At 38.0% G+C, this 27,128-nt stretch overlaps 2 protein-coding genes across 2 annotated transcripts in view; one reads left to right on the top strand and one right to left on the bottom strand.

Moving 5' to 3' along the window:
- Positions 1-5,626, bottom strand: part of LOC101845730 (phosphatidylinositol-glycan biosynthesis class W protein) — a 9,690-nt gene extending 4,064 nt beyond the window's left edge. Inside the window, exons 1-4 of the mRNA XM_005110263.3 lie at positions 5,290-5,626; positions 1,941-2,493; positions 1,233-1,486; positions 259-400 (exon numbers count right to left, since the gene is read on the bottom strand). Of these exons, the coding sequence (XP_005110320.1) occupies positions 259-400; positions 1,233-1,486; positions 1,941-2,493; positions 5,290-5,462 (1,122 nt within the window). The 5' untranslated portion in view covers positions 5,463-5,626. The remainder of the gene's footprint in view (positions 1-258; positions 401-1,232; positions 1,487-1,940; positions 2,494-5,289) is intronic.
- A 242-nt stretch (positions 5,627-5,868) lies between these two features.
- On the top strand, positions 5,869-25,461 carry LOC101845505 (probable lysosomal cobalamin transporter). Its single transcript, XM_005110262.3, has 15 exons — positions 5,869-5,971; positions 10,150-10,326; positions 10,831-10,894; positions 11,395-11,489; positions 13,001-13,068; positions 13,617-13,705; positions 13,991-14,064; positions 14,760-14,885; positions 15,665-15,882; positions 16,465-16,567; positions 18,048-18,152; positions 19,398-19,538; positions 20,666-20,738; positions 22,223-22,326; positions 23,660-25,461. The coding sequence occupies exons 1-15, from the start codon at positions 5,912-5,914 to the stop codon at positions 23,771-23,773; spliced, it is 1,611 nt and encodes a 536-aa protein (XP_005110319.1). The 5' UTR covers positions 5,869-5,911; the 3' UTR covers positions 23,774-25,461.
- Positions 25,462-27,128: the final 1,667 nt, after the last annotated feature.

The raw sequence follows: 27,128 nt of genomic DNA, 5'->3' as shown, positions 1-27,128 counted from the left end.
CCCCCCTCAGATTTGTCATCCCTGTTATCAGGCAGATAGTTTGTCACTGTCTATATCCCCTATAGCTGTCCACTGGGATGTTGTATCCCTCTCAGTTCAAGCTGGCCCTGAAAGGCAGGGTGTATGCAGCCCACCCCTTAAAATGATGAAAACGGTTTCCACAGGGAGGGAAATATTTACTATCACTATATTACTACAACCACTACACAGTGCGACACTAGAGTCAATGTTGTAAGGACAAGTGTAAAATTCACTTACCATCCAGCAAACATACGTGACATTGGCGAACCTTCTGGACACAGGCTGGACTCCCAAATGACAGACCATCAAGAACAAGGCGAAAACTAAGGCAGAGACTGCAATTTTTACTGCAGCTGAAAGCCATTCTCTCAGGCTTTTCCTGTCATGAGAAAAAACATTTAAAGATTATCCAGTCAGCCAGATAAATGTGTGACACATCTAACTGCCTCTACTCCTCAAGACAACAATTAGAACAGACATGCAGCTATTACAGAATGGCATCATGCAGAAGAGTTAACGCTCAGATGCTACTGGATCGATAACAACAACAACAATTTAAGTCGGTCACTCCTACATGTATTTAGGTATCAGTAGTGCTGAATTCTTGAAATAAAGAAGGGCACTAAAAATATTCATCTAATTTTAGCAGTAAAATTGTTCTTCCAATTTACAGTAGTTGAATTAATTTCAGAGTATAATGTGGCAGTAAAGATATAAAAATACAGGCTTTTGCTTTTAACCTGACCATGCTACAACAGTCTAGACTTTTACCGAACAAGGTCAATCCAAAAACAAAAGTAAATCCAAAAGAAAATTGAATCCCCCAATTTTTTTTCTACACCATTTGAGGAATCTCTTTCAACAGAAAATACCACCACATCAAAGAAAACATGGCGTTCTTGCACATTTTGTTTTAAGTGGAGTCCACCGTGTTTTACTCTCAAACCCTATAACAGTTTCACATCACTAAAAAGACATCTAAAGTCTGAACTCATTCTGCATTCCACTAATCTACGTTCTCTAAGAGTAAGAGCCAACAAATTTTCAGTCAACCCCACAGTACAAAATTTTGGTAGTAAAGTGTCGTAAAAACATTGGTGAAGTACAGAAAAACACAATGTTACTGTTTACACATCAATCTGAGATCAAAATCTTCATTACCGGTAAACAAACATGAAGATAACTTAATATGATGTAATTTCTCCCCTCACCTTTGTTTGAATATGAAGCACCCAAGATGGACGCCAAATAAATAGATAGCGACATATCCGGGCAAAGTGAAGATGCCCTCTCTATTGGCGTCAAAGAATCCTCCAGTTCTTCCCCCTTTGCCATCGCTCCCTGTAAGAAGGTAGTTGGAACCACCAAAGTTTGAGAGAACCACTTGATATAAAACCAACACCAAAACACCCATTGGACCTGATTGATTCGCTGGAACAAGGCAGGTCACAGCTGTACACATGACCTGTAATAGTAAATATCTTCTCATCAACAAAAAGACACAAAAATGTTCCAAAACAAGAATATTACAGTTATGAAAAAGTATGTGTACTAAATGCTTGAAATCAGATCCAAATAACCAAACTTGTATGATATTCACCTTCTAATCTCTCTCTATCCCCCCCCCCCACCCCTAATCATCTGTTAGTATTCACTAAACCTCCAATTTGATATCACAGGTGGCCTTTAAAGCAAGTATGTCCAGTGACCCATTGTCAGGCTGGTGAATTTGTGGGCTGAATTTACACCAATGTATCTTTGGGCAGGGAATGTTTGCACTACCCTAGACTTTTTGAATTTCCTTGCACATGCAAGCCAAGTTAGACTTACAAAATGATAAAGGAGTTCAGCGGTGGACGTTACTACCAGTTTATTTGTGCTAAGCTGGCTTTGAGTTAAGAGAGATCTACTGTACTCACTTTCAATGCAGCGAGGGTGAAGAAAAAGTTCCAGTGGACTCCATACTCAGATACATGCTCTTGGTACTCAATTCCCTTCACAGTAGCCAGTCTTGCACATCCGATGACTAAGAGAGGAACAGACGATACCACAGCTTTCTTAAGAGAAACAACAAGAGACAGATTGGGTAGCTTTCCGCGGGCTTCTGGGCTGACAATAGCATTTGACACGACATAAAACCCCACTCCAGTATCCATGAGACCAAATCCATACGTCTCTGCTTTCACAAATCGTCGAGGAAATATAGGGAAGTCAACAGCCAAAATACCAACAGCTGCACATATGTTTATAATAGACCTAAAGTTGGTCACAAACGTCTTTTTATCACTGAGATTTACTTCACTACGAAGAATAAGATGAGACTTAGAGGCAACAGTTTTCATATACACAAAGTACAGCATGACACAAGAGGCAATGATTCCAAGAAACAACTCCATGATGTAGTCGCTCATCAATGTCACGCTCAAAATATTTGGCAGAACAAGCACCATAAAGTCCAAGAAGAACCTCCATCTGTGTAGGAAACAAAAAGGAAAATAAGTCAGTTATAATACCGTAACAACTTTTGATTCAAACGCAAAATATACTGGTAATAACCAATATAAGGCTACAAATGAAAAATCACAATACAAAATCTTCTTCTTCTCGATCGTATCACACTTGGCGTCCAGTATCTGTCATATACTGGGCCATCCTGTTCAGTTCATCTGTCGGCCTGTACAGCTTCTCTTGTAGTGTCAATGGGGTTGGCCACATTTTCTGCCTCAGGGCCCTGTGTGTCTTGAAGTACTGAAGGAAGTGTTCCACAGTTTGGTCTGCCTCTGCACACTGGAATTTTGGTGATTGTACTAGTTTAAAACATCTGTACATGTGTTTTCTCAGTTTCGTGTGTTGCCTTCTTAGTCTGAAGATAATCACTTGTTTTTGGCAGGACAGCTCACGGTAGAGTTATCTCGTGTCTGTGGTGCTTTTAATAGTGTATTCATACGTGTTTTTATTTCTGTTTAGTTGAAGCAAAATTGAAGGCAGACGAGACAGGGGTAGGCCCAGAACAATCTACTTTGGGAGCTTGGGTAACAGGGAAAGATCAGGGGAACGTAGCTTTTTTGAGAGCATCTGAGCAAAGGAATGAAAGGGGAACCATGATCGCCCATGTCAGTCCCAGATCTGGCACTGGATGATGATGAGTTGATGCTGTTGTCTGGCTGAGATCTCTGTGCATCTAGTTTGGCCATCCCGTCCGCCTGTTTATTAAATAAGACACCACAGTGCGATAGTATCTGCTGCAGCATGATCCTCAGGCATGGGATGCCCTCCATTACTTCTAGCAGTCTTGGTAGTTTGCCGGCAGTACTGACATGGCATCTGTTAGGAATACTATTTGGCTTTGGGGGTCTACCACATCCCAGATGATTGTTGCTGCACAATTAAGTTTTACTTTAAATTTACCAAGCTGAAAGTTTCAACGAATACATCTGACATCACAGAGTTCAAAGAAACAGAGATAGTAAAATTCCAAAGTATGAGGGTTGTTTTGGAAGTAAGGTGAAAAGGCGTGCATAACTTAAAGATGGTTAATACTTTCTAAATCTGTAAAAGGATACTTCAGAGGAACTTAACATGTTAAGGAATCATGCTGGACAAGACAAGACTTTATCAAGCAGAAGGATTACACTTTTGTAAGACACGAACGGAGCTCTCAAGGTATAGAGAGGATACAGTCTTCGCCTCTCATTCAATACGTCCCGTTTCAAAGCCTGACAACGACGGAAAATTTTCTTCTCTAAATAAAAGTTCGCCTTTCACCTCTTTTCCTGCTCTCTAACCATGTTCTGTCATCAGCTTTCGTCTCCACTTCCATACCTTTGCCCCCCTCCTCTGGGCTCCTGACTCTTTTCGCTGCTACTGTCTAACTAATAGGCTCCTTCTTACTGCTGTCTTACAGTGACCCCCTGATCTTTGGGTAGGTAAGATCTAACACCTAGCTTTCCTGGATAATGAAAAAAAAATCTAGGAGGTCCCGTGTGAAAGTTGAGAGCACATTAAAGATCCCTTAATAAGTGGTCTTAAAATCGATAAGAGTAGACTTCGGCCGCCACCCTGGCTATTTTGTTAAATTGTTTTTTCAACACTCACAAACACACTGATTCTCTTGAAAGAGTATAGAAATAAAGTGAGTTATAACTATAACAGCATTGTACAGTAGTCTCCGCCTAAGATCCCACTGCTTACGATCCCGGTTCGCTTAAGATCCCGTTGTTTTAGGAAAACAGAATTTTTACTATACAAAAGTCCCGCTCTGATGGTCTACATTCGGCAAAGATCCCGCATTTCAGATCATGATTTGCTAAACAAAAACCAGGGAGGGCACAGCCGATCAACCTAGAGTGAAAAGTTGAGATCAATAAACTGTCCGTCGCGTCAAAGATCAACCACTATCGTGAATGTGATCACATACACGTTGTAAAACTCGATGAAGCGATACAATGTTTGCCCCAGACGGGATCACACCGGGATGTGAACTGACCGATGCGTTTGTTTTCCCCACGCATAGCACTCACACCTGAGCTCGCCACCTAAACTTGCATCACTCGCTGGGTGGGTAGGGCCTACATGTTCGCGCTCCAGGCAGGATCACATCGAACCGTGAACTCTTCCTTGACCATTGCAGCAGTTGTCTGTACTCCCGAATTTGCGAGACAGACTGAATTTTAATTGGTGGGTTCACAACGTAATGGTGTGTAACGACAAAGGCGGTTTGGAGGGGGAGGGGTGGGGGGCTCGGTCAGAGATGGAAAGCTATACATTTTTGACAGGTAAAGAGGAGGGGCAACTCGATAAGCGTAGACCTTGAGACTCATGATAGGATTATAATAGAAGTGAAAATGGCACGCCTCATGCCACTATGCACCGTGACAGGTCATCAAGGTTACCCACTCTTTGCTCGTCATATGCCATAAGCCCACCAAGGGGGCACGTCAGTTCATTGTAGAGAGGAGGGAGACCATTTTACCAATTTTGAGCCTTAACATGGGTCACCATAGATTCTTCCCTGGATTCATCGGTTAAGATCCTGGTTCACCTAAGATCCCGCATTTCCTTGCTCCCGAGCACCGGGATCTTAGGCGGAGACTACTGTACTAGGACAGCGCCTATGATGGTCTGCTAATTTTAATATATATTTCATCATAATTTGAGAAAATGGAAGCCTACTACTCATTCAGACCATTTTCTACTTAACTCTAAGCATCAGCATCTTCATGTTAAATCAGAGTTCCCAGTAGCAAAGTCTACTTTCCACAAACTTACAGGAAATTACTTGTCCTTGATCCTTCTTGAAAGAGTCTAAAGAGCAGCAAAACTCCTGCTTCTCTGACGAAGCAGGAAATGCACGAAATGCCGGTCACAAACGTAACTTCACTGAATGTTGTACCGTTATATCCAGTTACAAACTTTTCATGCTCCTGTTTGTAGGATGCCATTGCAAAAGAAAAGACAGAAAACTTAACAAAAGCAGGCTTCTAATCAAAAGAGCACAATGTGTCAAAGAAAGGAAATGCAGTGGGCCTATTCGTTCCGCCTCTCAACATGTTGTTGTTTACACGAGCTCTTCTGCCTGAGAGTAGAAAAATCAATCAAGGCCAGACTTGATAAACCTTTATTTTTTTGTAGGCTAACTTTAACTCACTTTTTAAAACTATGCTAATATTAAGTTTACTTTGTAATGACATATAGATCTATTTCTTATCTTTAAGGATTAAAATATCACAAAATTGATTTTGTATTAGAGTGAGATTGCAATCATCATGATGGGAAGGAAACACATTTAATTCTTAGCTATGCTTAATCTCAAATTTGTAGGCTAGATCTAGTTTGCGAAATTGGCAACTTTGCTCACGTGATTCTGAGCGAAACAGTCAAAACAAACAAAATGGCGATCCCAGGAGCTGTTGTCGCTGCTGGGTGGATACCTTTCATGGTTGTTATAGTTGTAAGTAAACTGTCGATCACTATTTTCCAATTTCAAAGTTTTATGAGATTCAAATCATGGCTCTTTTTCGGTAGTTCCCACCCCCCTTATTTGATTGAGCCTGACCTACATCTAGATCTACGTTTGATTCGCGGCAAGCTAAGACGCTAAGACGCTAAGATATCAAACCTAACAACTGCAAAACATTAAATTGTGGTAAAATTCAGGGGGGCATGCCCCCCTGAAACACCCCACCATGTTTTTATTAGGTCAGGGGGGCTAGCCCCCCTGAAACCCCCCTACTCTTGGGGCCAATACCGGCGAATAACAAATGCGGGGTGGGAACTACCGAAAAAGCGCCCAAATCATTGTAACGATAATGATACTGTAATGATGAGTTAATACTGAAATTTATTATCCACATAGATTCTGTCTATCGTTTTGAAGAAGTGGTCTCATGAATCACAGTCAAAGTTGTTAAGTTGTAGGCTACACTACAGTGACAGTGTACAAAAATATTCTTTTTTAAGAATTAGCTCCTCTCTATAAACTATAAACTATAAAGGCCTGGATCTTGATTTACTTCTAATTTTAGTATTATTATTATTAGTCTATCACTGACACTGTCACTATCTATAAATTAGGCCCTATGAGTTGGGTTGGGCTTGCTAAATCAGGGTCCGCAAGTAACGTACTGTACGTACTACTCGCTGGCACTACCACAAATGAGTGGACGGGTAACGAGCCGTTGGCTTGTGAAGAGTAGTTTGCTACTCGCTACTCTTTGGCTTTGGACAGAGACAACAGTTCGTTTAGTGGGCGGACGGACGGACGGGGAGCGACTCCCATTGCATACTACTTCCCCCCGCCCCCCCCCCCCAAAAAAAAAAAATCAGCCTCCTGCCCCACATTGTAGCTAGGCATTTACGAAGGAAATTTCTCTACCCCCCCCACATAAAAAAAGTCTTTGGAAATTCTTTAAACTTCGCCTTCCTGATAATTTGAACGTGCACAGTGTGCCCACACACAAGGTGAAAGGTTACACACATAGTACACGTCACCAGTCTCTCTCACTCCCTGTGGCACCGCTAGTTGCTTGAAACACTAGGCCTAATTAACAAACAATAGATGACGGGCCTAACTTAGCATTGAGTATCTCGTCTGCTAGAGATCGTCTGTTCGCCCGCCCGCTCAGTGAATAAAATTGTGGAGCGGACCCAAGAAATGAACTGACTTTTAGAGGCTTGAGATATGCAGTCCGCTCGCTGAGAGAGTAAAATTGTGGAGCGAACCCTAAAAACGAACTGTCTTGAGGTTTGCAGTCCTCTGGCATGGGCATCCGTTACCCGCTCGCTCAGACTGAGTCTGCTAGTAGTAATGAACCCGATCTAGAATCTATATCTCTCTCCTGATACCTTATTCCCTACTAGAATCTAGTATGGTACCAAACTAAATTACACCTAGAAAACAGGATGTAGTGAGGCAGCTCTGTTTACTGCTCAGGCGTAACTCGTTCGCTACACTGTCCTATTATTTTGCCAATTTGGGCTTCAGGACAAGTTTTTTTGGGTCAACTAGTTCGCAGTTCGAGGCCTTTGCGGCCACAAATTCAAATTAATATCAACATATTATACACCGAAATTACAGTATGATTTGTAGATTACATCTGTAATGGATATTTGTGTTTTTTTCAACTTTGGTATGACCTGTGAGAGGCGATTATGCAACACAATTTTGAGGGTACGTATGAACCAACAATTGGAAACAATGAAAAAGGACAATAAAATTAGCGACAGATGAATAACATTTAGGGAGTGTTCATTGCGTGGTACTAGTTTTCTAGTCTCCGCCTGACAAGATGGAAGGCTTTCTTGAGGAGGCATTCAAATCTTACGACAAATTTGACTTAGCTTTTGAGAAATTTAAAGATGAAAATTTTGTTGCCTTTAGGAAGAAATCATCTGAAACAGTTGAAAAGGCCTAATGTTTCTCTCTCTCTCTTTCTCTCTCTCTCTTCTCTTTCTCTCTCTCTCTCTCTCTCTCTCTCTCTCTCTCTCTCTCTCTCTCTCTCTCTCTCTCTCTCTCTCTCCTCACACACACACGCACACTCTCTCTCTCTCTCTCTCCCTCTCTCCCCTCGCACACACACACACACGTACACACACTCTCTCTCTCTGTCCCCTCTGCCGTCCACCCATCCCTCTCAAATTAAGTCGCTAAATCTAAACTAGAAGTATAGGTCGGTTCTCGAGCTGTCGGGGACAGCTTGCCGCAGTGAATTCACTGTAGCCGCGCTGATGCCCACGGCTCTGCATAGCGAAGGAGTTGATATAATGCTTGTGTAGAAAGGAGGGTGAATCATTGTGGAATTTTTCCTTTAAAGTCTAGGCGGCAGACAAGGAGGTCTTCATCCACGCCATTTCTTGCACGAATAGACCTATATGTGTGTGTCCCTGGTGAAAGGTACCAAATAACGCATTTTAAAGAATCCCATAAAAAAAAATAATTCATGTACAGAGATCATTTCTAAACAATATGCTTTTTGAATTTTTAAGATATCTTCAGTAATTTTTTATATATGGGTGATTTTGTAAGGCAGGGTACGGAAACAAAGTTTTGAGAAAAACAGCTTCAATGTTTCCCTGTGTTTCTGCTTCGAATAGATAGATCTACGCTTTGAGGCGACCTGACAACACATCCGCTACTCACAAACCAACTTTAAAAATAACTAAGACAAAAGAACAGCTTCAAAGTATTTATATTACGTCTTCAAAATGAATTCACTACCACCTTGAACAATAATTTTCAAGAAATAGATCTAGGCTAGGTTTGCGCAGGGCAGGAAAAAGCAATACATGTACAAGTTTGCTCTCCAAAAAACGAAAGGGTGTGGATGTGCAAAGCTTCGCTTTGTTTATATGTTTAAGATATTCATGTGCACTATGTGAGGGGAGAGAATGACCAAAATTTTGGTTATCAATGTGATTGGGTTGACTTTATGAATGACAAGTGAAACCATCCGTAATGTGTACTCGGAAAACCAATTTTCTTACGCATTTTTTTGGACTGTGCAATATACCTCGCGTTAAAAAAACATCTTTAAAAATGTATTTTGAAGTAAAAGAAACTCAAGTCCTTGTAAATATCGATATATGAATGGTTAAAGAATCCATTGTTAATGGAACTTAGTTTTTGTCAGAAATTATATTTTTGACCTTAGCAGTCTGATATCTCGGTTCGAGCAAATTCGTCTTTTGATACCTTTCTCCAGACACGCTCACATATTTTGAAAAGTGATCGATTAGTTGGATTTTATACTTCATACAAATAGAAATGTGGAAAGACGAAATGAGAAAGAATTTAAATCAGGTGACTGTAAAGGTTTATACACTGTATTTTCTTGCCACTTTATTTTTCCAATTCCTTCTTTTTACAATGCGTACAGTATTTGTTGTCCCCCACCAGGGCAGTGCTACTGATTGAAGTTGTCTTTAGGCCATTCCCAAAGGGGGGATATTATGTTCTTATAATGCACAGTAGAATTATAAAGGGGATGATTTATCAATGTCATGCCCATACTATGCTGGAACAATATTGGGGGAACTGCTGCTTTTTTTCCCCTCATCCTTACTATTGTCATTTCCTCTACTTCTTTTGTATTTTTGCCACTCTATTGCTATTTCCTGGGTGCCTTGATAGTCCAAGCAGACTTTGTGCTTTTGGGGCTAGAGAGGTGAGCAGAGTAAGCCTGATCCCTCGTGTAGACTTCTCTGTTGACCTCCACACCTCGGCACTCATATATGACCATATGCAGTTGCGAGCTCTGTAAAAACTTACTAAAACTAAACAGTTTAGTGCAATTCTCTTCGTAAACTGTACAGCTTCTATGCCACCTAAAGTTTATTTTTCTAATTAATTTTTCTTTTTTGTGTGAATATTGTAATGTTATATATTATAATAAAGTATAAAGATGTGATTCTGATCTTGAAATATATGTTTTCTTCTCTATCCATCTTGATAGTGAAGGCCTGCAGAAATTTTAATAAAGCAGGGCTTTTAAGTGTGTGTTTGTTTGGGGGGGTTGCTTTTGCAGATTTACATATAATGTTGATTTGTTCTAGATGTCAACCTCTCTTGCATTAAAAAAAATAGAGTTCTATTTTTGTTTCGTAGCTCAAAACATCTTTTTCTCATTGCAGCTGACATTGCTGTTTTCCGGGTTCTATGTGCGCTATTATATGAGCAAATATGACAGTGAAGTGTCCACAACAATCACAGCCATCATAGCCCTGACTATAACCTTGCTGACCTCTGCTCTGGTGCCAGTGGATATTTTCTTGGTCTCGTACATGAAAGATTCTGATGGCATGTTCAAGGTATAGATTTTATTGATGATTTTTTTGTAGGCGCTCTTGTTACTCTTACACTAGTTGTCTGTTTTCTGTCCAAATTTGTAAATATTTGTTTAGTAAATAATGTTTTGACTATTTTCTTGACAATGAGGTGTGCAGAGCTCTTTTATGTACAATTGTTCATGATTCTGATTTTTCATTGAGCCAGAGTTGCTATGTTTGAAGTTTTAACAGAACAGGCGCTTGAGGCCCCAATGATAAGTTTGGATGGCTTTGCTTTTATTTTGATTGATGAATTTTTATGACACTCAATTTAAAACAGTGATATTAAATCATCATGTAAATAAGGAAGTCTAGCTGCTCTGTTAGTGTTCTATCTCATAAATACATGATCAATGGTTTGTTGATAATAGAAGATGAAGTGTTGGTAAATGAAATGTTTTTTTAACTGCAAAAAAAAATACCACTGTGTACAAAAACAGACTGTGTCATGATTTTTTAAATCCATCAATCTCTTTTTCTTTTCAGGACTGGGCCAACAGTTCTTCGGTGAGAGATGAAACTGAAGATACAGTGCTAATTGCTTACTATGGTATGTTTTTTTTCATAGGTTTCATCTTTTTATGTTATGTAGACCCCACTTTTTAATTTTTTTTGTAGACTTAATCTTTTCCAATTCCAAAATTTAAAGAGGTGAGATTAAAATTAAATACTAATGGAAGTAAATGTGAAAATATTCTTTTAATAGCTTTCATACCCACCTCTGGATGTTCTCATTGTCTTCTTTGAATGTAATGTGTTTCACTTTGGCCTTATTGCCTATTCATCTCAGTGTTGTTGCTTTTATTTGTATTCATATACTTAGTTTATATATCATATTAAAAATGAAGTCTTGTCTTTACTAAAAAAAATTATCAGTAGCCAAATAGTGACCTATGTCTTAACCTGTCGTCACTTGTATGTAATTTTGCATTCAAGCAATTGTATTGAAGCAAAAAGTAATTCTTAAACATGTTCTTGTGACATTATTTCTAAAAAATCCTGTGGAATTGATTGCTTTTGCTAAATATAGCTTATGCCTTGTCTTTCCAGTGCTGTATGGCCTTGTGGCGTTTTGCCTGTTCCTGTTGCTGCCCTTCATGTACTTTTTCTTTGAAGAAAAGGAGGAAAACTCAACATGCAAATCGGTATATTTGTTATACGAACTTGCTGACTTGGAACACTCTTGTTTTGTTTTTTTTACAGTAGAGTTTCAGTCAAGTTCAAACTCTTTCATCTAGTGTTAACATTTTTTTCTTATGAGGGAGAGAGAAGGGAAATAGAGCCTACTTGTGAAAATTTGGACTCTTGACTAGACAGGTTGTAAAGTGATATTTTATCTTCTGGTTAGTGCTTTATTATGTGCAGAAACCACCCTCTTTCCATTTTAATACTTTAAAATTTATTTTCATAGGAGGAGAGAAGAAAAGAGTAGATATGTGTAAGCAGACATAATGATTTTATTAGTCCATATCTGCATCCCAGTGTTTAGTCAAAATCTTTTGTTGTTTTTTGAATAAGCAAAACTTTTTCTATTTGCTGAGAGTTCTGATGAAAAAAAAAAGGTAGAAAGAACAAAAATGTTTGAAAGCTAGTCATGTCTGTCTGGCTGATACAAGAATTAAAGTGCAGCAGCTAATTTTCACCTCGATAAGGAGTTTATTCATGCTTAATTAGAAGGACTTGGGTTGACTGGACTTAAATACCCTTAGTGCGCCCTTAGCATTTGACCTGTGATATAGGGGAGAGATATCTTATCAATACTTTTACTGATAACTATTTTGCCAGTTATAGAACTCTTACGGTCTGTTAAGTTATTACCCTGTGTAGGTTGTAAGTCATCTTGCGACCTTGTGCTGATTAGTTACCCGGTCATGTCGTCACAGTTTCTAAAATAATTTCATGAATCTGCTCAATACTGATATCAATAGGACTGAAGGAGGTAAAAAATTGAAGTGGCACATTCTTCCTAAGATGGCATAAATGAATATTTTGTTATCTCGTATCATGACCATTTAGGTATAACGGTGTATGTATGTTTTGTGTAAAGGCTGCAATAAGAAAGTAATTTTGAAAGGCTATGTGTGCCCTTCAGTTGTGAAGCCTGATGTTGAGCGTAATGCTTGAAACTATTGCTGTGTAGTCATTTAATAGAGATTATGGTTGTCTGAAAAAGATAGAATGATTGTTTAAAGATTGGCCTTTACTTTTTGTACTATGCTTGAAGCCACAAGTAAGTTCTACTTCTTTACCATCCTTCTATTTTTCTGTCAGTCTGACTCTTTTACTTCTTCTTAGCACTAAATGACTATTATGTCATCTCTGATATGGTAAAAAAGCAGTATGTATGTTATTACTGAGGTTTCTGTGTATGTTTTGAATACATTGTCTCGTAATGAAATACCTTTCTAAAGCAGACTTTGTGCTGTTTAGGCTACAAAGGTGAGCTGAGTTAACCTGATTCCCCGTTTAGTCTTCTCTGTTGACATCCCCGCCTTGGCGGTCCTATGACCTTATGCAGTTGTGAGTGCTGTAAAACCTAACTAAAACTAAACCTTTCTATCTCTGCCTCAAGTAAACAAGAAATGTCCTAGTGTGTACTAGTGTTTCTGTGTATGTTTGAAGTATGTTGTAAAGTCTCTAAATATGCTTTCCTCAGAGATGCTGTTCGGCCTTGAAGTATTGCATTGTCTGTGTTCTCATTGCTGCTACTCTCTTTTTGATCGGGTTGGTCTCTTTTCCTTGATACATCATACCGCTTATACAGTAGTAAACGTAGAGAGTTTACATCGATTCATTTAAATGTTTTAAGGTTGTTATTGTGTTAATTTAATTTTTTAAATACCAAAGATATGGTATTTAGTTCTAAAACGTCAGAGAATGTTTTGCAGTAAAAAAACAAAACAGAACCCAGATAGTGTTGAAGCATTACTTGATGTACAATTAGCCTTATTATTCAATTGTTTTTGTTCATATTTATTTCATTTTATGAAAAGTGAAGAAAGAACACTCTTGAATGATACAATATTGAATTCTACTTTTACCTTCATTTTTGTATATTTGATGTCTGTATTTCTTTTTGCTTTCAGTCCCATAGATTCTAGTAGAACTTCTATGTATTGTGCTGAATATATTTTCTTGATGGTTGAGTTACATAATTACTCTACACTCTTTATGTAGTTGACCCTTCGTCTCCGAACATAACGAGATGTAGTTTGCAGGATGTGAAACTGACTTTTTTTTTAAAAAAGGATTTTGATTGTCTCTATATGTAGAGCATTTGTGCCAAGCAAATCTTCACCCAACTCCAACAGCACAGAATGGAGGAAGATACAGGCTTTGTTTGAAGACATGACCAGTAACGGTGAGATGTGTGATTATTTTATGAGTGTTTTTCTTGAACTTTTGCTATGAATAATTTTCTTATGTTTAGAAATGGTAAAATGGTTTATAGCCTTGTGAATGTTTTAGGAGTATTTTTAAAACTTGCAAAACGGTTTGTTTGATAGACAGAAAAGGCCATGTGCTCCTCATGCTTCTCATTTTGTGGATGGAACACCATTAGCAGTCATCCCGGCCCCCAGGGGAAAAAATCCCATTTCCCGGTTTCCCGATTTTGTATATAAAAGTATGGTCAATGTCTTTTCAGGAATCGAGGACTCGTTGTCGTTTGTGATGAGTGTCTTCAGTCTGGTGGGCATGCTGGGAATTTTGTTCTACACTGTGAGTACTTTGCTTTGTTTGTCTAATGAAACAATGAAACAGTAAATGTTTTATGCCACTTGACTGTATCAACACAATTTTGATTGTTGGTTGAATGGGCTGTTATGTGTACATGATCTCAGAATATATTTTTTTTCGTAATGTTTTCCAGTAAGTTCTTATTGGCCCTGGCAGTGCCTTGTATGTAGTAATATTTTAATGTTGTTTTATTATGTGAATGTGTGAGTGTTAATCCTAACTCATGTGGCACCATTACCTCTGTGGGCGTCTGTCAGAGATGGAGGTGTGATTCCGTGAATAACTACACTGCGTTGTAGGACACGTTTGAACCAAACCATACTTTTATATACACCTCACCTTAAACTGAGAAAGTTATTTATATTTTTAAAGTAAAGAGTAAAAAACAAGGAAGTCAACATTATGATTGAAAATAATCCACATTTCCGAATGTTGTTGCTAAAAAATAGACAAGTACACCCAACATTAATGTTGAAAGGTACAATAAATCCAACATTATAGTTCAAAAACAGGCAGTCGCATTCAATGTTTTAATTTTTTTTTTAAAAGACCATAGCATCCAACATTATTGTTAGATAATAGACCATAACGCCTTTGATTGAAGAACCTGCAACAGTAGCAGTAAAGTGAAGAGGAAGAAGAAAAAGCATTCAAATACGTTGTGAATTCCTCCTCAGGCCTATGGCATGTCTGCAATGCCGATGGACTTGATCAAGGGAAAGAGAAGTGTGAAGAAAGAACGCATGCAGACACAAGCACAGCGGGAGGAGAGACAGAGGAAGCGAGAGGAACGCAGGGAAAGAGTAAGTTTTATTTTGTTTGTTTGTTTGTTGTTGGTTTTTTTGGCTGCTCTTGAGTTGTAATTTGACATGATGTTTTGAAAGAAGTATTTGAAATGGTGGCCTAGGAAGAAGAGCTGATTTTTATTGCTGTATTCTTTCTTTCTCACATTGCTTCAGATTGCTTGTGCAGCTGTTTTGAGAAAAAAGTAAAAAAGGAAGGATAGATCAGCTGTGTCTATAATGTGTTGAAGTCTGCCTCTCTGACCAGTCTTACACAGCTGCAGTGAATTTAGGGTTGCACACTATAAAACAATTACAAAAGACATTTTTATTTAGTTTTAGGTCTGAAAAAAAAATGTATGCAGGTGTACATGTATGTCTTAAACATTTGATATGTTTGTTTATTTTTGTTTGTTTGTTTCATTAAACATTTTCTTTGATTGAAGGGGTGTTTGGTAGGTGCTCTGGTTTGGTCTTCTCTTCCTATTTCTTTTCATTGTTTTTAAGTTGTATTTTATTCCTGGTGCATTGGTGCCATTATCTTACCTACTCGTCAAACTACCACTCAGTGACATTTACTGCATGGTTCAGCAAACAGTATTCTTGTTATGGTTTTGCAGATGGTTGGAGGATGTGGTTGGTAGGTCCTACTTCTTTTTTTTTTCCTCACTTGACTTTGTCTGTCATTTTTGCTTTTTCTCAAACCTGAATGGCCACTATTTGTCAAGTTACATCTGTTGTCCCAGACAAACAAACCGTTACAATGATTTGATTTTTTGTCTATTTTTCTTTCTGTATAGTACCGCAACCCATCTAAATTCAGCCGAAGGACGCGGGAGCGAGACCAGACAACGGCAGAAGAAGACTCACTTCTCAGTCGCAGAGAGCGCCACCTGGTTGCTGCAGAGAAGAGCTGGCTGCGAAAGTGCCGAATTGTTTTCCGCCCGTTTGAAATCATCCTCGGAATTATTTTCTTCCTGGTGGCAATGCTTGTGTTCATCTCCCTTCTGCTGACAAAGTGAGCAGCCTGAATCCCACCAGAAGCACACACACACTCATGCACACAGACACAGAGACACAGACACACACATACGCTCACTCACACAGACACACGCACAGACACACACTCTCACACGCACGCACACACACACACACACACACTCACACACATGCACACACACATCACAAATTTGATTCAGCTCTCATTATGAAATCAGTTACATAGTGAAGTTGCATTGTTTACATATCAAAGGATCCTGTTCTCTATTTATTTTTAAGTGTCGTAATTCAAACTTTTGGTGGTTTGCACCTTCTTTCCTATCAAACATTTATCATCCTTATCTCTCTTCCTTGCTTTCTTTGTATATTTCTCTCAAGTAAATCCTCAAATCTTCTGCACTAGTATTATGACCTAACTGTGTTGCAAGTTTTGTAAAAATTTTCACTAAATCAGAACAGCCTACTGTCTGTTTTCATTGTCTGTGTTGCCTCTCACAGTCTTTCTCTTCCTTTTGGCACTGTGACATCATAAGTTGTCGCTGCTTCTGACAGCAGGCAGGAACTCAATGCTTGCTCTCCCTTACCTCTCACTCGTCCCCAGCATTGACAAGGCCATGCACAGCCTGGGCTACAAAAGCGGCTACGCCTTGCCCGAGAGACACCTCCCCAACCCAGTGGACATCGTGCTTGTGTTTTGTCAAAAGGTCAGAGATTTATAGGGGTTTTTTTGTCAGAAGGACAGAGTCTGTTAGTTTTTTCCCCCCTTTTATGTCAAATTTTTTCTGTTTCCAGATATTGGTATGGAAACATTAACTGTTACTTGTTTTGTATCCTAAGTTAAGCAGGGTTCTGTTTTGAGTACCGAACATCTAATTGTGGAGATATTTTCACATTTGCTAAAGTGATAAGGTTGACTTTCAAGTTTTCTCAGAACAACAAAAATGACTAACAATGGGATTGTAACATCATGACGTAGGAAATGCAGACAGATGTTCATTGTTTCTCTCCTGCATCATTATAATTTATGTCCCCCAGTGTTAATTGTGAAATCTGATTCGGATTTCTTGTACCTTTGGACATCCTTACTGTTTGCAGAAAGGTAGTTTATGTGAAAAAAATCTGTTGTTTCTTATTGATTATTTATTAAAAATTAATTTCTAGTGCATGCTTCTAACTGCTTCTGATGATTTCCCTCTTACATTCATTTTAATCTTAAAACTGTTTCAGTTAAGTGAATAAAAATATTCCCCACAAAAAGCATTTGTGTCATGACATGGTGGAATCAGGTGCTCGTCAATTTTTGGTCATGTGGAGTTTCTGGTATCATCTTAAAAATTTTTCAGTTGTCTTGCTATCAGTGAAAAAAATATTTATCTATTTTGAACAGAAGTCAAGATATTTGAGATTGAAGAAGGTGGGGTCGCCTGGTTTCAAATGTAGAATTAGCAAGAAAATGTCCGCTAAAGTTTGGTTATTTCCATAGCTTGATAGTCCTTGGAAACTGAAAACTTCTTTTTTTGTGCATTTAAACAATGTTTTTCAGTAATATCCACCCAGAAATGTGTTCTTTATTGGACAACAATGGTGTTAAGTTCAGCCAAAAAAAAAAAATTGGATAATAATTGCCAAACTGGCAGAAAAATGGGTTTCTTCAATTTTATTTATTTGACGAGCGCCTGATTTCACCATGCCGCATCACATTTATTTTTACAATGTGGTTAGAAAGTTTGTGCTTTTATTCCTTTGAAAGTGGATTTTTCTTGTGGTTTTCATTGTTATTGAACTTAGTAATGCTGTTTGTTAAGCATTCAGGATTAGATATCATTATGAGGGGGTTTTCAAAGTGAATGAGATTATACACCAGTTTCAAAAGACAGTTTTTGAGCAATAGGTTAACAAAAAAAGAACTGATAATTGGATTTTATATCGCTTGAACAGTCTTGCTTTGTTTGAAATATTTTAATACAGCATACACACACACACACTGATGCTCAACCCCCCCCCCCCCCCGCGCCTTGTTCTTGCTTGTTCCTCATCTGCAACCGAATTTCCCTCAAGCTAGCATTTTCCACATATCAGCACTTGCTTGTCTCAGTGAGCTCTTTCTTCCTTTTCCTTAAAAAAAAAAGTTTTGTTTTGTTTTATTTTATTGTTTTATTACACGATCATGATTTTCTGTCTCAGGCATTTCCCTTGGACTACATCCTGATGGTGGGGATTATCGCGTACTTTGTGCTGTGCTCCATGTCTGGGATCAAGAACATTGGAGTTTGGTTCTTCTGGATACAGGTGTGTGTTTAGTTGTTGTAAGAGTTTTACGGCACCTGTGGCACAAATAGGTCACAGAAGTGCCGACAATTAGAGATGTTGCTTGACATTAGCTTACAAAGAAAAGAAGAAGGAGAGATGAAGTCCATAGATATTTATCGTTATCTATGCTTACTTTTTTTCCTTGTATGTTACTCTCAAGTAAAACTTCTAATCTTCAGCACTTGTATGACCTAATTGTGTTGCAAGTGCGATAAAACTCTTACTATAAAAGTAAATATATAAAAAAAAACCAACTGATGTTTTTCTCTTTACTCCAATAAAGCTAAACTCCCTGGATGATGTCTTTTGTAACTTAATAGTGGAATTATAGTCTTCCTTTTTGTCTCTTTCCTACTGTTTTCTCTTTTTAGTGTCTTATCGTGTAATGTGTTATATTTAACAGAGAAACACCTTGATAGTAAAAGATTTTTTAGAGCATCTAAGTGGAGAAATCAACAGAGAAACGTGATAGCTGATGTCTGTTTCAAATCTGACACTTTATGGTGAAGAATGTTTGCTATGTGTGTGATGATGAATGTTTGCTATGTATGTGATGATGAATGTTTGCTATGTGAGTAATGATGAATGTTTGCTATGTGTGTGATGATGAATGTTTGCTATGTGAGTAATGATGAATGTTTGCTATGTGTGTGATGATGAATGTTTGCTATGTGAGTAATAATGAATGTTTGCTTCGTGAGTAATGATGAATGTTTGCTATGTGAGTAATAATGAATGTTTGCTTCGTGAGTAATGATGAATGTTTTCTCTGTGTGCAATGATGAATGTTTGCTCTGCGTGTGATGATGAATGTTTGCTTCCTGAGTAGTGATGAATGTTTGCTTCGTGAGTAATGATGAATATTTTCTCTGTGTGCAGTGATGAATATTTGCTCTGCGTGTGATGATAAATGTTTGCTTCCTGAGTAGTGATGAATGTTTGCTTTGTGTGTAAGGATGAATGTTTGCTATGTGTGTGATGAATGAATGTTTTCTATGCATGTGATGATGAATGTTTGCTATGTGTGTGATGAATGAGTGTTTGCTTTATGAGTAATGATGAATGTTTGCTTTGTGAGTAATGACGAATGTTTGCTTTGTGAATAATGCTTTGTGAGTAATGATGAATATTTGCTTAGTGAGTAATGATGAATGTTTGCGTCGTGAGTAATGATGAATGTTTGCTTTGTGAGTAATGATGGATGTTTGCTCCGTGTGTCCCCAGATGTACAAGATTCGTCCAAGACGGACCAGCCCCCAGGGCCTGCTCATGTTCTGTATGATCCTCATGTTCATTGTTATGGCCATCAACGTGCTGCTGTATGAACTCACACCGCAGTACTCGTCTTTTGGCAGTGAGCACTACGTAAGTTGTGGGTGGTTGAAGGGTGAATTCATGATGCTGTACTTGTCTTTGGCAATGAGCACTACGTAGGTTGTGGGTGGTTAGAAGGTGAAAATATGTTGCTGTACTTGTCTTTGGCAATGAGCACTACATAGGTTGTGGGTGGTTAGAAGGTGAAAATATGTTGCTGTACTCGTCTTTTAGAAATGAACACTTTTGTAAGTTGTGGGTGGTTGGAGGGTGAATTCATGTTGCTTTGCTCATCTTTTGGCTGTCAGTACAACGTAAGTTGTGGCTGGTTGGTGGGTGAACTCATGCCACAGTACTGTGAACACTGTTATTTGTGGGTAGTTGGTGGGTGCTTTCTGTAGGCCTATGAACTAACACCACAGTATTCATCTTTTGGCAGTTAACACAACATAATTTGTGGGTGGTTGGAGGATGAATTCATGTCCCTTTTCAGGCCTTTTAGCGGTTAACACCACGTAAGTCGTGCATAGTTTGTGGGTGAATACTGTACGAACTCAGCTGTAGTACTTGTCTTTTGGCAGTGCACACTATGTAAATTGTGACTGATAGGATGTCAGTGTTAGTAGGTCTTTCTTTTTTTCCCCCCTCTCTGTCAATATTTCTTTTTCCAAGATCCAAATGACCGTTATTATGTTGATGAGTTTCTCTTATTTCAAACAGGCTATGTATGTTTTGGCTCCTTCCTCGAGGAGAGTGTTCACTGAGTGTCCCAGTAGTAAGGGCTGCTTGTATTTATCCATACCTCAGACTAGCGTTAACGGTGGCCTTAAGACCTGGTCCATCTGTTCGTTCTGTGGTCCAATCTTATGGGGAGTTTTTGATTGTGTATTTAGCTCAACTAGTTCTTTCATTTTGTGCTCATTTGAACTTGTTCAAGAGGGTGTCATTATAATATTTTAAAAATAGTGCAAGGGAGGAAGTGTGAAGTGATTGTTTGTACTAGTGATTGATTGTCTTGGATGGGTGGCTATCACTGAAGGTTTGGTTGTTACTTTGAAATTACTCAGATAAACTGCAAAAGTAGAATTGCGTTTGGTGAGAAGAGGAAAGTGAAAATATTATTGAATTTTCTGTACAGAATCCAGCCTTACTGACCTTTCCTTTTTTATATTTCAAAGGCGAATGTCACATTTGTGGGGAACGGAACGATTCACACGACTGTGAAACAGTGCACTACGGAAGTTTCAGAAGGTTGGTAAACTCTATATGTGTCACTATGTGGTGGAATCAGGCGCTCGTCAATTTTGAGGCATGTGGAGTTATTGGTATCGCCTTAAAGCTTGTTCATTTGCCTTACTGTGAATGAAAGAATTACCCATTTATTTTGACTACATGCTGATGTTGGAGATAGTTGTGATTGAATGAGGTGGGGGTTGCCTGGTTTCAGCGGCAAAATTAGTGAGAAAATGGCTGCCAAAGTGGTTATTTATAAAGCCTCAGAGTCCGTGAAAACTAACAATTTACATTTTTTGTGCTTTTAATAAACGTTTTTCAATATTATTCACACTGAAATGAGTTCTTCAATAGACATAGAAAGTGTTAAGCTAAGAAACAAAATTTTGTTAAGAATTGCCAAACCAGCGGAAAAGTGTCTGTTTCGTTACTTTCATTATTTTGACGAGTGCCTAATTTCACCATGATGCCTCACATATTAGTTTTGTTTCGCACAAACACTGTTTCATGCCCCATGGGCTTTAAATAATGTTGGTGCTGATATCGGACTTTATGTTACTAGTGACGTTGACACATAGACATGAAACCTGCTTTCAGTATCATGAACACATCTTAACCCTTTGAGCCCTGACCTCCTGAGGCTACCGTGCCCCTCTGCCTGAGCTCATGAGCGATATTACTAAAATTCATATGATCGTCAGAATCACATTCCATATCCCGCTCAGGGTAGTTCTTGTCATTAACAGCATCTAATTCAGAAAGATCTTCAAAATAATCAATTACGTCTTGGGTAGTAAACGCTGTTTTCTGTTAACGTTTTGTCTCCGGCGGGCCGGGTTGGGGATACGGTCTTGCTCACCGCTGTACCTGTGGCTAGGTATACGGGCAGTTTTACGCACCATCGATGTGCCATTGGCAAGGGCTCAAAGGGTTAAAAATTATGGCGCAGGGGCTTCCATATTCTGTGGCCCAGCTGTATGGATCACTGCCTAATGAGCTAAGATCTGTCATTGATTTAAAAACGTTCAAAAGAAATCTCAAAAGCTCATCTTTTTCAGAGATACTACTGTCCTGCATTTTTAAACTGAAATGATACTTTTAAGAGTCTGTTAATTTTGAAGCATAAGCGAGGTTAAATGAATATGTACTACTTGTGCCCTTATGTCTGTGTGCTAATGTGTGTATGTGTAACTGTCTGCATGTTTGTGTGTATAGATGGGTGTGAGTGATTTTATTTGCTTGAATGACCAATTTCATCATTTGTGTAAAGCACTTAGAACCCAGTTGGGGAGTTGACTCTGTAGAAATTGGTTATTTACTATTATTGTTAATAGTATAAATGGAATACAACCCAACCTATGTTTTCATAGCTTTAGATGATTGGATTGATATGTTTCGTCTGTTGTTTTAATTCTTCTAAACACTAACTGGCCATTTGTTTTTCAAGTATACTTCATACTGATGCTTGAAGACTTTGACGTTTGTTGTCTTTTTTTTCTCAGATTTCTGTGTGGTAACGCGTATGACACTGTTACTTGTCCGATTCTTCTACAAGATGTGGGTGTTTGGTGCTGCCTACTACTGGCTCACCTGGGTGTTCCTGGGGGTAAGTTATGTGAAAATTATACGCATTTTACTGTCATGAATATTTCTTAACTTTTCTCGGATGTATCACTGACAAATCAATAACCACTATACATAAATACATGTACTGCGAACATTGCTGCACTTTAGTTGAATGTACTATAGGGTCAAATTGGTGTGACACTGGGTACTTGCTGCCTGATTTTGGGTTGACTTCATTGAGTGAATCATTTGCCTATTTTTATTTTGTACAGTTTCAAATATTCTAATCTTTTTCTCCTTCAATTTTTATTTGGATTTTGTTTGTTGAAGTGAAATTTCGAGGACTTTGTATTTCGAAATTAGAAAGAAAGGTCATTGGTGCAGACATAAACAAACCAGTCTGGCATATAACATACAAAAATGTCATGTGTTCTAAAAATCTTGAAAGTTTTTACTGATGTGATCCCGAACTGACCTTTTTATAGAAAGAGACTCTGCTTTACTTGCAGGAAAGAGAAGTATGGCCGTTATTTACTGAGCTAGAGAGTTTTACACTGTGAGCTTTCTAATCGGTACATCTTCAAATATTAGTGATTTATTTGTTTTTGCAGAGAGAGGACTGCAAAGACCTACCCTTGCTGCTAGTGCAAAACAAACAAAACTCTGTGTGTGTGTTTTCGTGTGTATCTTAGTATTTACATGACTGGAAAACTAGTTAGCTGCAATGTGGTTGGTTGCTTAGTATTTTAAGAGGCAGACCTCCGAGGTTAACGTCCATCTGTGATAGGACCTAGCCAAATGGGCGAGCGCCTTGAAAACTCCCCAGACAATACTAGTTCAAGAACAAACAAATGATAAGCTGCCAATTTTTCGAAACCCCCCCCCCCCCCAAAAAAGACTCTAGTTATGTTGCAGGTCAAGTTATGTTGCAGGTCAAGATGATTAGCACTTGCCAAGAAAGCGACCTCCAAACCTTTCACAAACACACTTTACTGTGTTCAATAAATTGAAGCTGTTCAAAATAGACCTACTGCAAAAGGTCTCCCCAGTCAACTGATGGGCTTAGTTTGCATTACCATTCGCAAATTCAGTCTTGAAAATGCATAAGCTTTCCATCATTGACAAGATTGGGAGGAGCAATGCTAGTAAACAGAGAATGGCCTTCATATTTTTTTAATTAAAAAAAAAAAAAATGACTTCCATTCACAGATCCTCAGAATGTATTAGATATGTTGGTGACTATTTAAATGAAAACAATTTGAAATCTTTTATGTATTGGTTGGTGATTGTTTAAATGAAAACAATTTGAAATCTTTTATTTATTGGTTGGAAGCTGTTCAAACGAAAATAATCTGAAATCTCTTAATTTTCAGACTGTCCTCATCAGTTTCCTTGTTGCTGTCATCAAAAAGCGGCGTTCTGTCATCAGTGGAGAAGTTGATGATGATGATTTTGAAGAGAGTGATGATGAAATGATCAGAGCTTGAAACTGAAAGTGCTGAGCTGGACATTTAGAAGAATTTTGGAATCTGGAGAAATTGTGGGAATATCTATTTTGTTTTGTATAACAAGGAAAAGCGACTGTTGTAAGCTTTGCATTGACTTCGTCCAGATAGGCTTTTTTAAGAATAAAAAAAAAAAATGCAACATCATATTCTTAATTGTTGATGGCTGAATTACCCATTTATTTTTGTTGGTATTCTGTTCAAAAGGGTTAATGGATACTTTGTCCTTTTGACAGATAATTATATAAAATGTGACGTGAAGAGACTGATTTTGTGCACAAAATGGATTTATATTTCAATTAGATATCTTGATGCCTTCATTTTTCTTAAAGATGTTACACCATCTGATGTTATATTTAGCGAAGCTTTACGGTGTGAGCAATGAGAAATCCTTTGAATACGTAAGACATCATTTTTGCTTTGAATTCCTAATCCTATTCTTGTCTCTTGCGCTTTTGGTTTGAATTTTTCCTGAGTGTCTTTCAAACACCACTTTCCTGCCTATAGCTATTTGTCAGTGCAACGTCCCTTCTGATGACTTATATAGAAACTGTTATAGAAACATCAGCTTGTTGATTTCCATGGTGAATGTCTGCTACTGAAATCATGACAGTTTGTCCTTGATCTGTTGATATAAACTGGATTTATCCTTTTTTTCTTTTTTTATGTTTCTTTTTCTTTACAGTACTACTTTTTAAAATGAACTCTGCTCACTAGTTATTCATGTGATAATAGATGATAAATTGGCATCGGTTTTTAATTTGCATCCTATCTTTCTTATGATAGTGAGCATCTGTATATTGAATATTTGGTGCTGGTTTGTAATAGTTCATGCCGGAGTGTATAGAAATATTCAATACGTGATGTCATCATGAAGCTGTTGTTTTGGAATATTTTTTGTATTTATTAATTTGTCAGTATTTTGTTTAGATTAACAATGGAATTTCACTTGGCGATTGGAGAATAGAATGTGTGACGGAAAGTAGGAACTGGGTGGGCCTACATTGCAGTTGTAGAGATTTTTTAGACGTATGTGAACATGCTAGAATAATGGTCTGAATCAGACATACGTCAAATGAGCCTGACCCACCTTACCATTCCTTGTGCGATGACCTTCAACTTGCCTAGCAATGCTTAAAATTGCCTAAATGTGTAAATGAATTTCTAAGTTAGAAAGAAGATATCATATGGCCTTGGTGGGAGGAAGATTTAAAATTCTAACCTTTAAGAAAAAAAAATCTATTTGCCCTAAATTACAATAACTGACAGTCCAATGTCATAGAAAATTTAACAGTGGCTGCTATTAATATGTGTTACCGTACTTCTTTTGTATAAAGTGTAAGTTTTTATAGCTGTAAAAATGTCACGGGAGTTGTAAAGACAATGCTTGTATATTTACTGCTTCTTTTTTTGCTATTTTTCATCTTTTTACTGGGTGATCAATTGCACAAATCTTGATCAGTATGTTTTTTAAGAACCAATTATTAACACAACAATGTTGTTTTTTTTTGGTCATTGTTTATAGTTTTAATTTTAGTTCTTGGATTATGGTTCTGTCAAGACAACAGCCAAAATTGTCTAAGTCAGCTACCTGTTCTTGAAGAGAAAAGCTATTGTCTTAGCTTGGCGTCTTGGACAGTGTCACTATTCTCTAATGTATAGGAAAAAAATACAGGGGGGGGGGGGGGGGTAGTCTAGCGGGAAGGAAGTGAAGTGATTGATTGGAGTGTACAGACGATTGTCTTGGACAGGTGGCAGTAAGAGGAGCTGCGACTGTATATGATTATGACTGTCTATCTTCCTAAATGCTATTATTTTAAAAGCACTGAGAAGGGACAGACTGCCCGAGACTCTCAGTGAGAGCTACACATCAGCCGCTCAGTCTACTTCAGCAAGTGCTGAGGTGCATTTCCCAACTTCCTTTTCACGTTGCTTTACTGACAACTGATTTCTCAAAATAGAAGGAAAAACCAAGGAAATGTTTGGAAAAGCGGAATCGTGTAGACTTTATATTTTCTGTAGTTTGTAGATCATAATTTCCTGTGGGACTGTAATCAGGGATGCTGTTTTTCCGTTATTTTTACTCGAAGAACCATTATTATTCTTTGCATTTGTTTTCAGTTTAATTCCACATCAGTTGTGTTTAATAAGTGTCTTTTTGTATGTAAATGCTACTTCATAAATTTTCAGGTATTTTTCAGAAAATCCCAGCTGCATCCCTGTGAATTTGTTATCTGGGCGTTTTAAGGATTTTTTTTGATGTTTTGTTTTTAATATAATGGTATTTTGGTAAATTTTTGTCTCCAAGAAACTGTGATTGTGTGGAACTTGAATGACTCATGCTGATGAGTTTTTCTCTCGTTTTTTAAACGAAGGTTTGCAGGGTTATCTCACCTGTAAAGTGGATATTGCACAGTAGAATTAGAATTGTAAATGGGCTGATTCATCAATGTCACGCTCATAACTGTGCCTGATCTACAGCAGGGAACTGCTGCTTTTTCTTTCCTAATCCTTACTATTGTCATTTATCCTCTACTTCTTTTGTATGTTTGTCACACTCTTGTGACCCACTATTTCCGGGGTGCCTTGATTGTCGAAGCAGACTTTGTGCTGTTGAAGCTAGAGAGGTGAGCAGAGTAAGTCTGATTCCTTGTAAGGACTTATCTGTTGACATCCACCCCTTGGCGCTCATATGACCTTATGCAGTTGCGAGCACCGTAAAAACTCTACTAAAACTAAAGTGGATATGACTTGTGAGCATTGTGCAGACAATCGGTACTCTCAGAGTACTTCAAACTTGGATTTGTCATCCTTACATCTGGCATAAGGGCAAAGTCAAAGCCACAAATTCTATCTGTAGGATGTAATAAAATAATTTGTTACAGAAAATTGAGAAAAGGTCTGTAGCCTGAGTCATGAAATGGCACCAAATGAAATTGCTCCAACTTTTCTTGGCATGAATGAATAATTTATGACTGCTTCTTGACTCTGGAGTTTAAAACTTTTTTCAGGGATGCCGTTTGTTTGGGTTTTTTCATTTTCATTACAAGTACAAGAATAGTTATTATTTTAAGTTATTGTCTTCTGTTCAAGCCCATATAAGTTGTGTTTGTTAACTGTTTCTGTTTTTTTTTTTTCAACTGGAACTAAGTTTCATCTTCAGGTATTTTCAAAACATCCCAGTGGCATCCCTGCTTTTTTCTTTAAACTTTTTTATTTCACCGTAAAAGAGTTTAGTGGATCCCCAATTTCCTTTGTACATGAATAATTAATTGAATTTGATTTGTACCGTTGTAATGATTCTTGTCCTTATATGTCAATACTCATGGTACAGTGC

Source organism: Aplysia californica, unplaced genomic scaffold, assembly GCF_000002075.1.
Source record: "Aplysia californica isolate F4 #8 unplaced genomic scaffold, AplCal3.0 scaffold00869, whole genome shotgun sequence".
NCBI lineage: Eukaryota > Metazoa > Mollusca > Gastropoda > Aplysiida > Aplysiidae > Aplysia > Aplysia californica.
This window is presented reverse-complemented; position numbering and strand designations above follow the sequence as displayed.

Bases quoted from the DNA above. Each gene is read 5' to 3' on its own strand.
- LOC101845505 (XM_005110262.3), top strand. From the start codon at position 5,912: ATGGCGATCCCAGGAGCTGTTGTCGCTGCTGGGTGGATACCTTTCATG. The intron at 13,069-13,616 runs GTTGGTCTCTTT...CTCTATATGTAG, and splicing joins GCTACTCTCTTTTTGATCGG to AGCATTTGTGCCAAGCAAAT. The intron at 15,883-16,464 runs GTGAGCAGCCTG...ACTCGTCCCCAG, and splicing joins ATCTCCCTTCTGCTGACAAA to CATTGACAAGGCCATGCACA.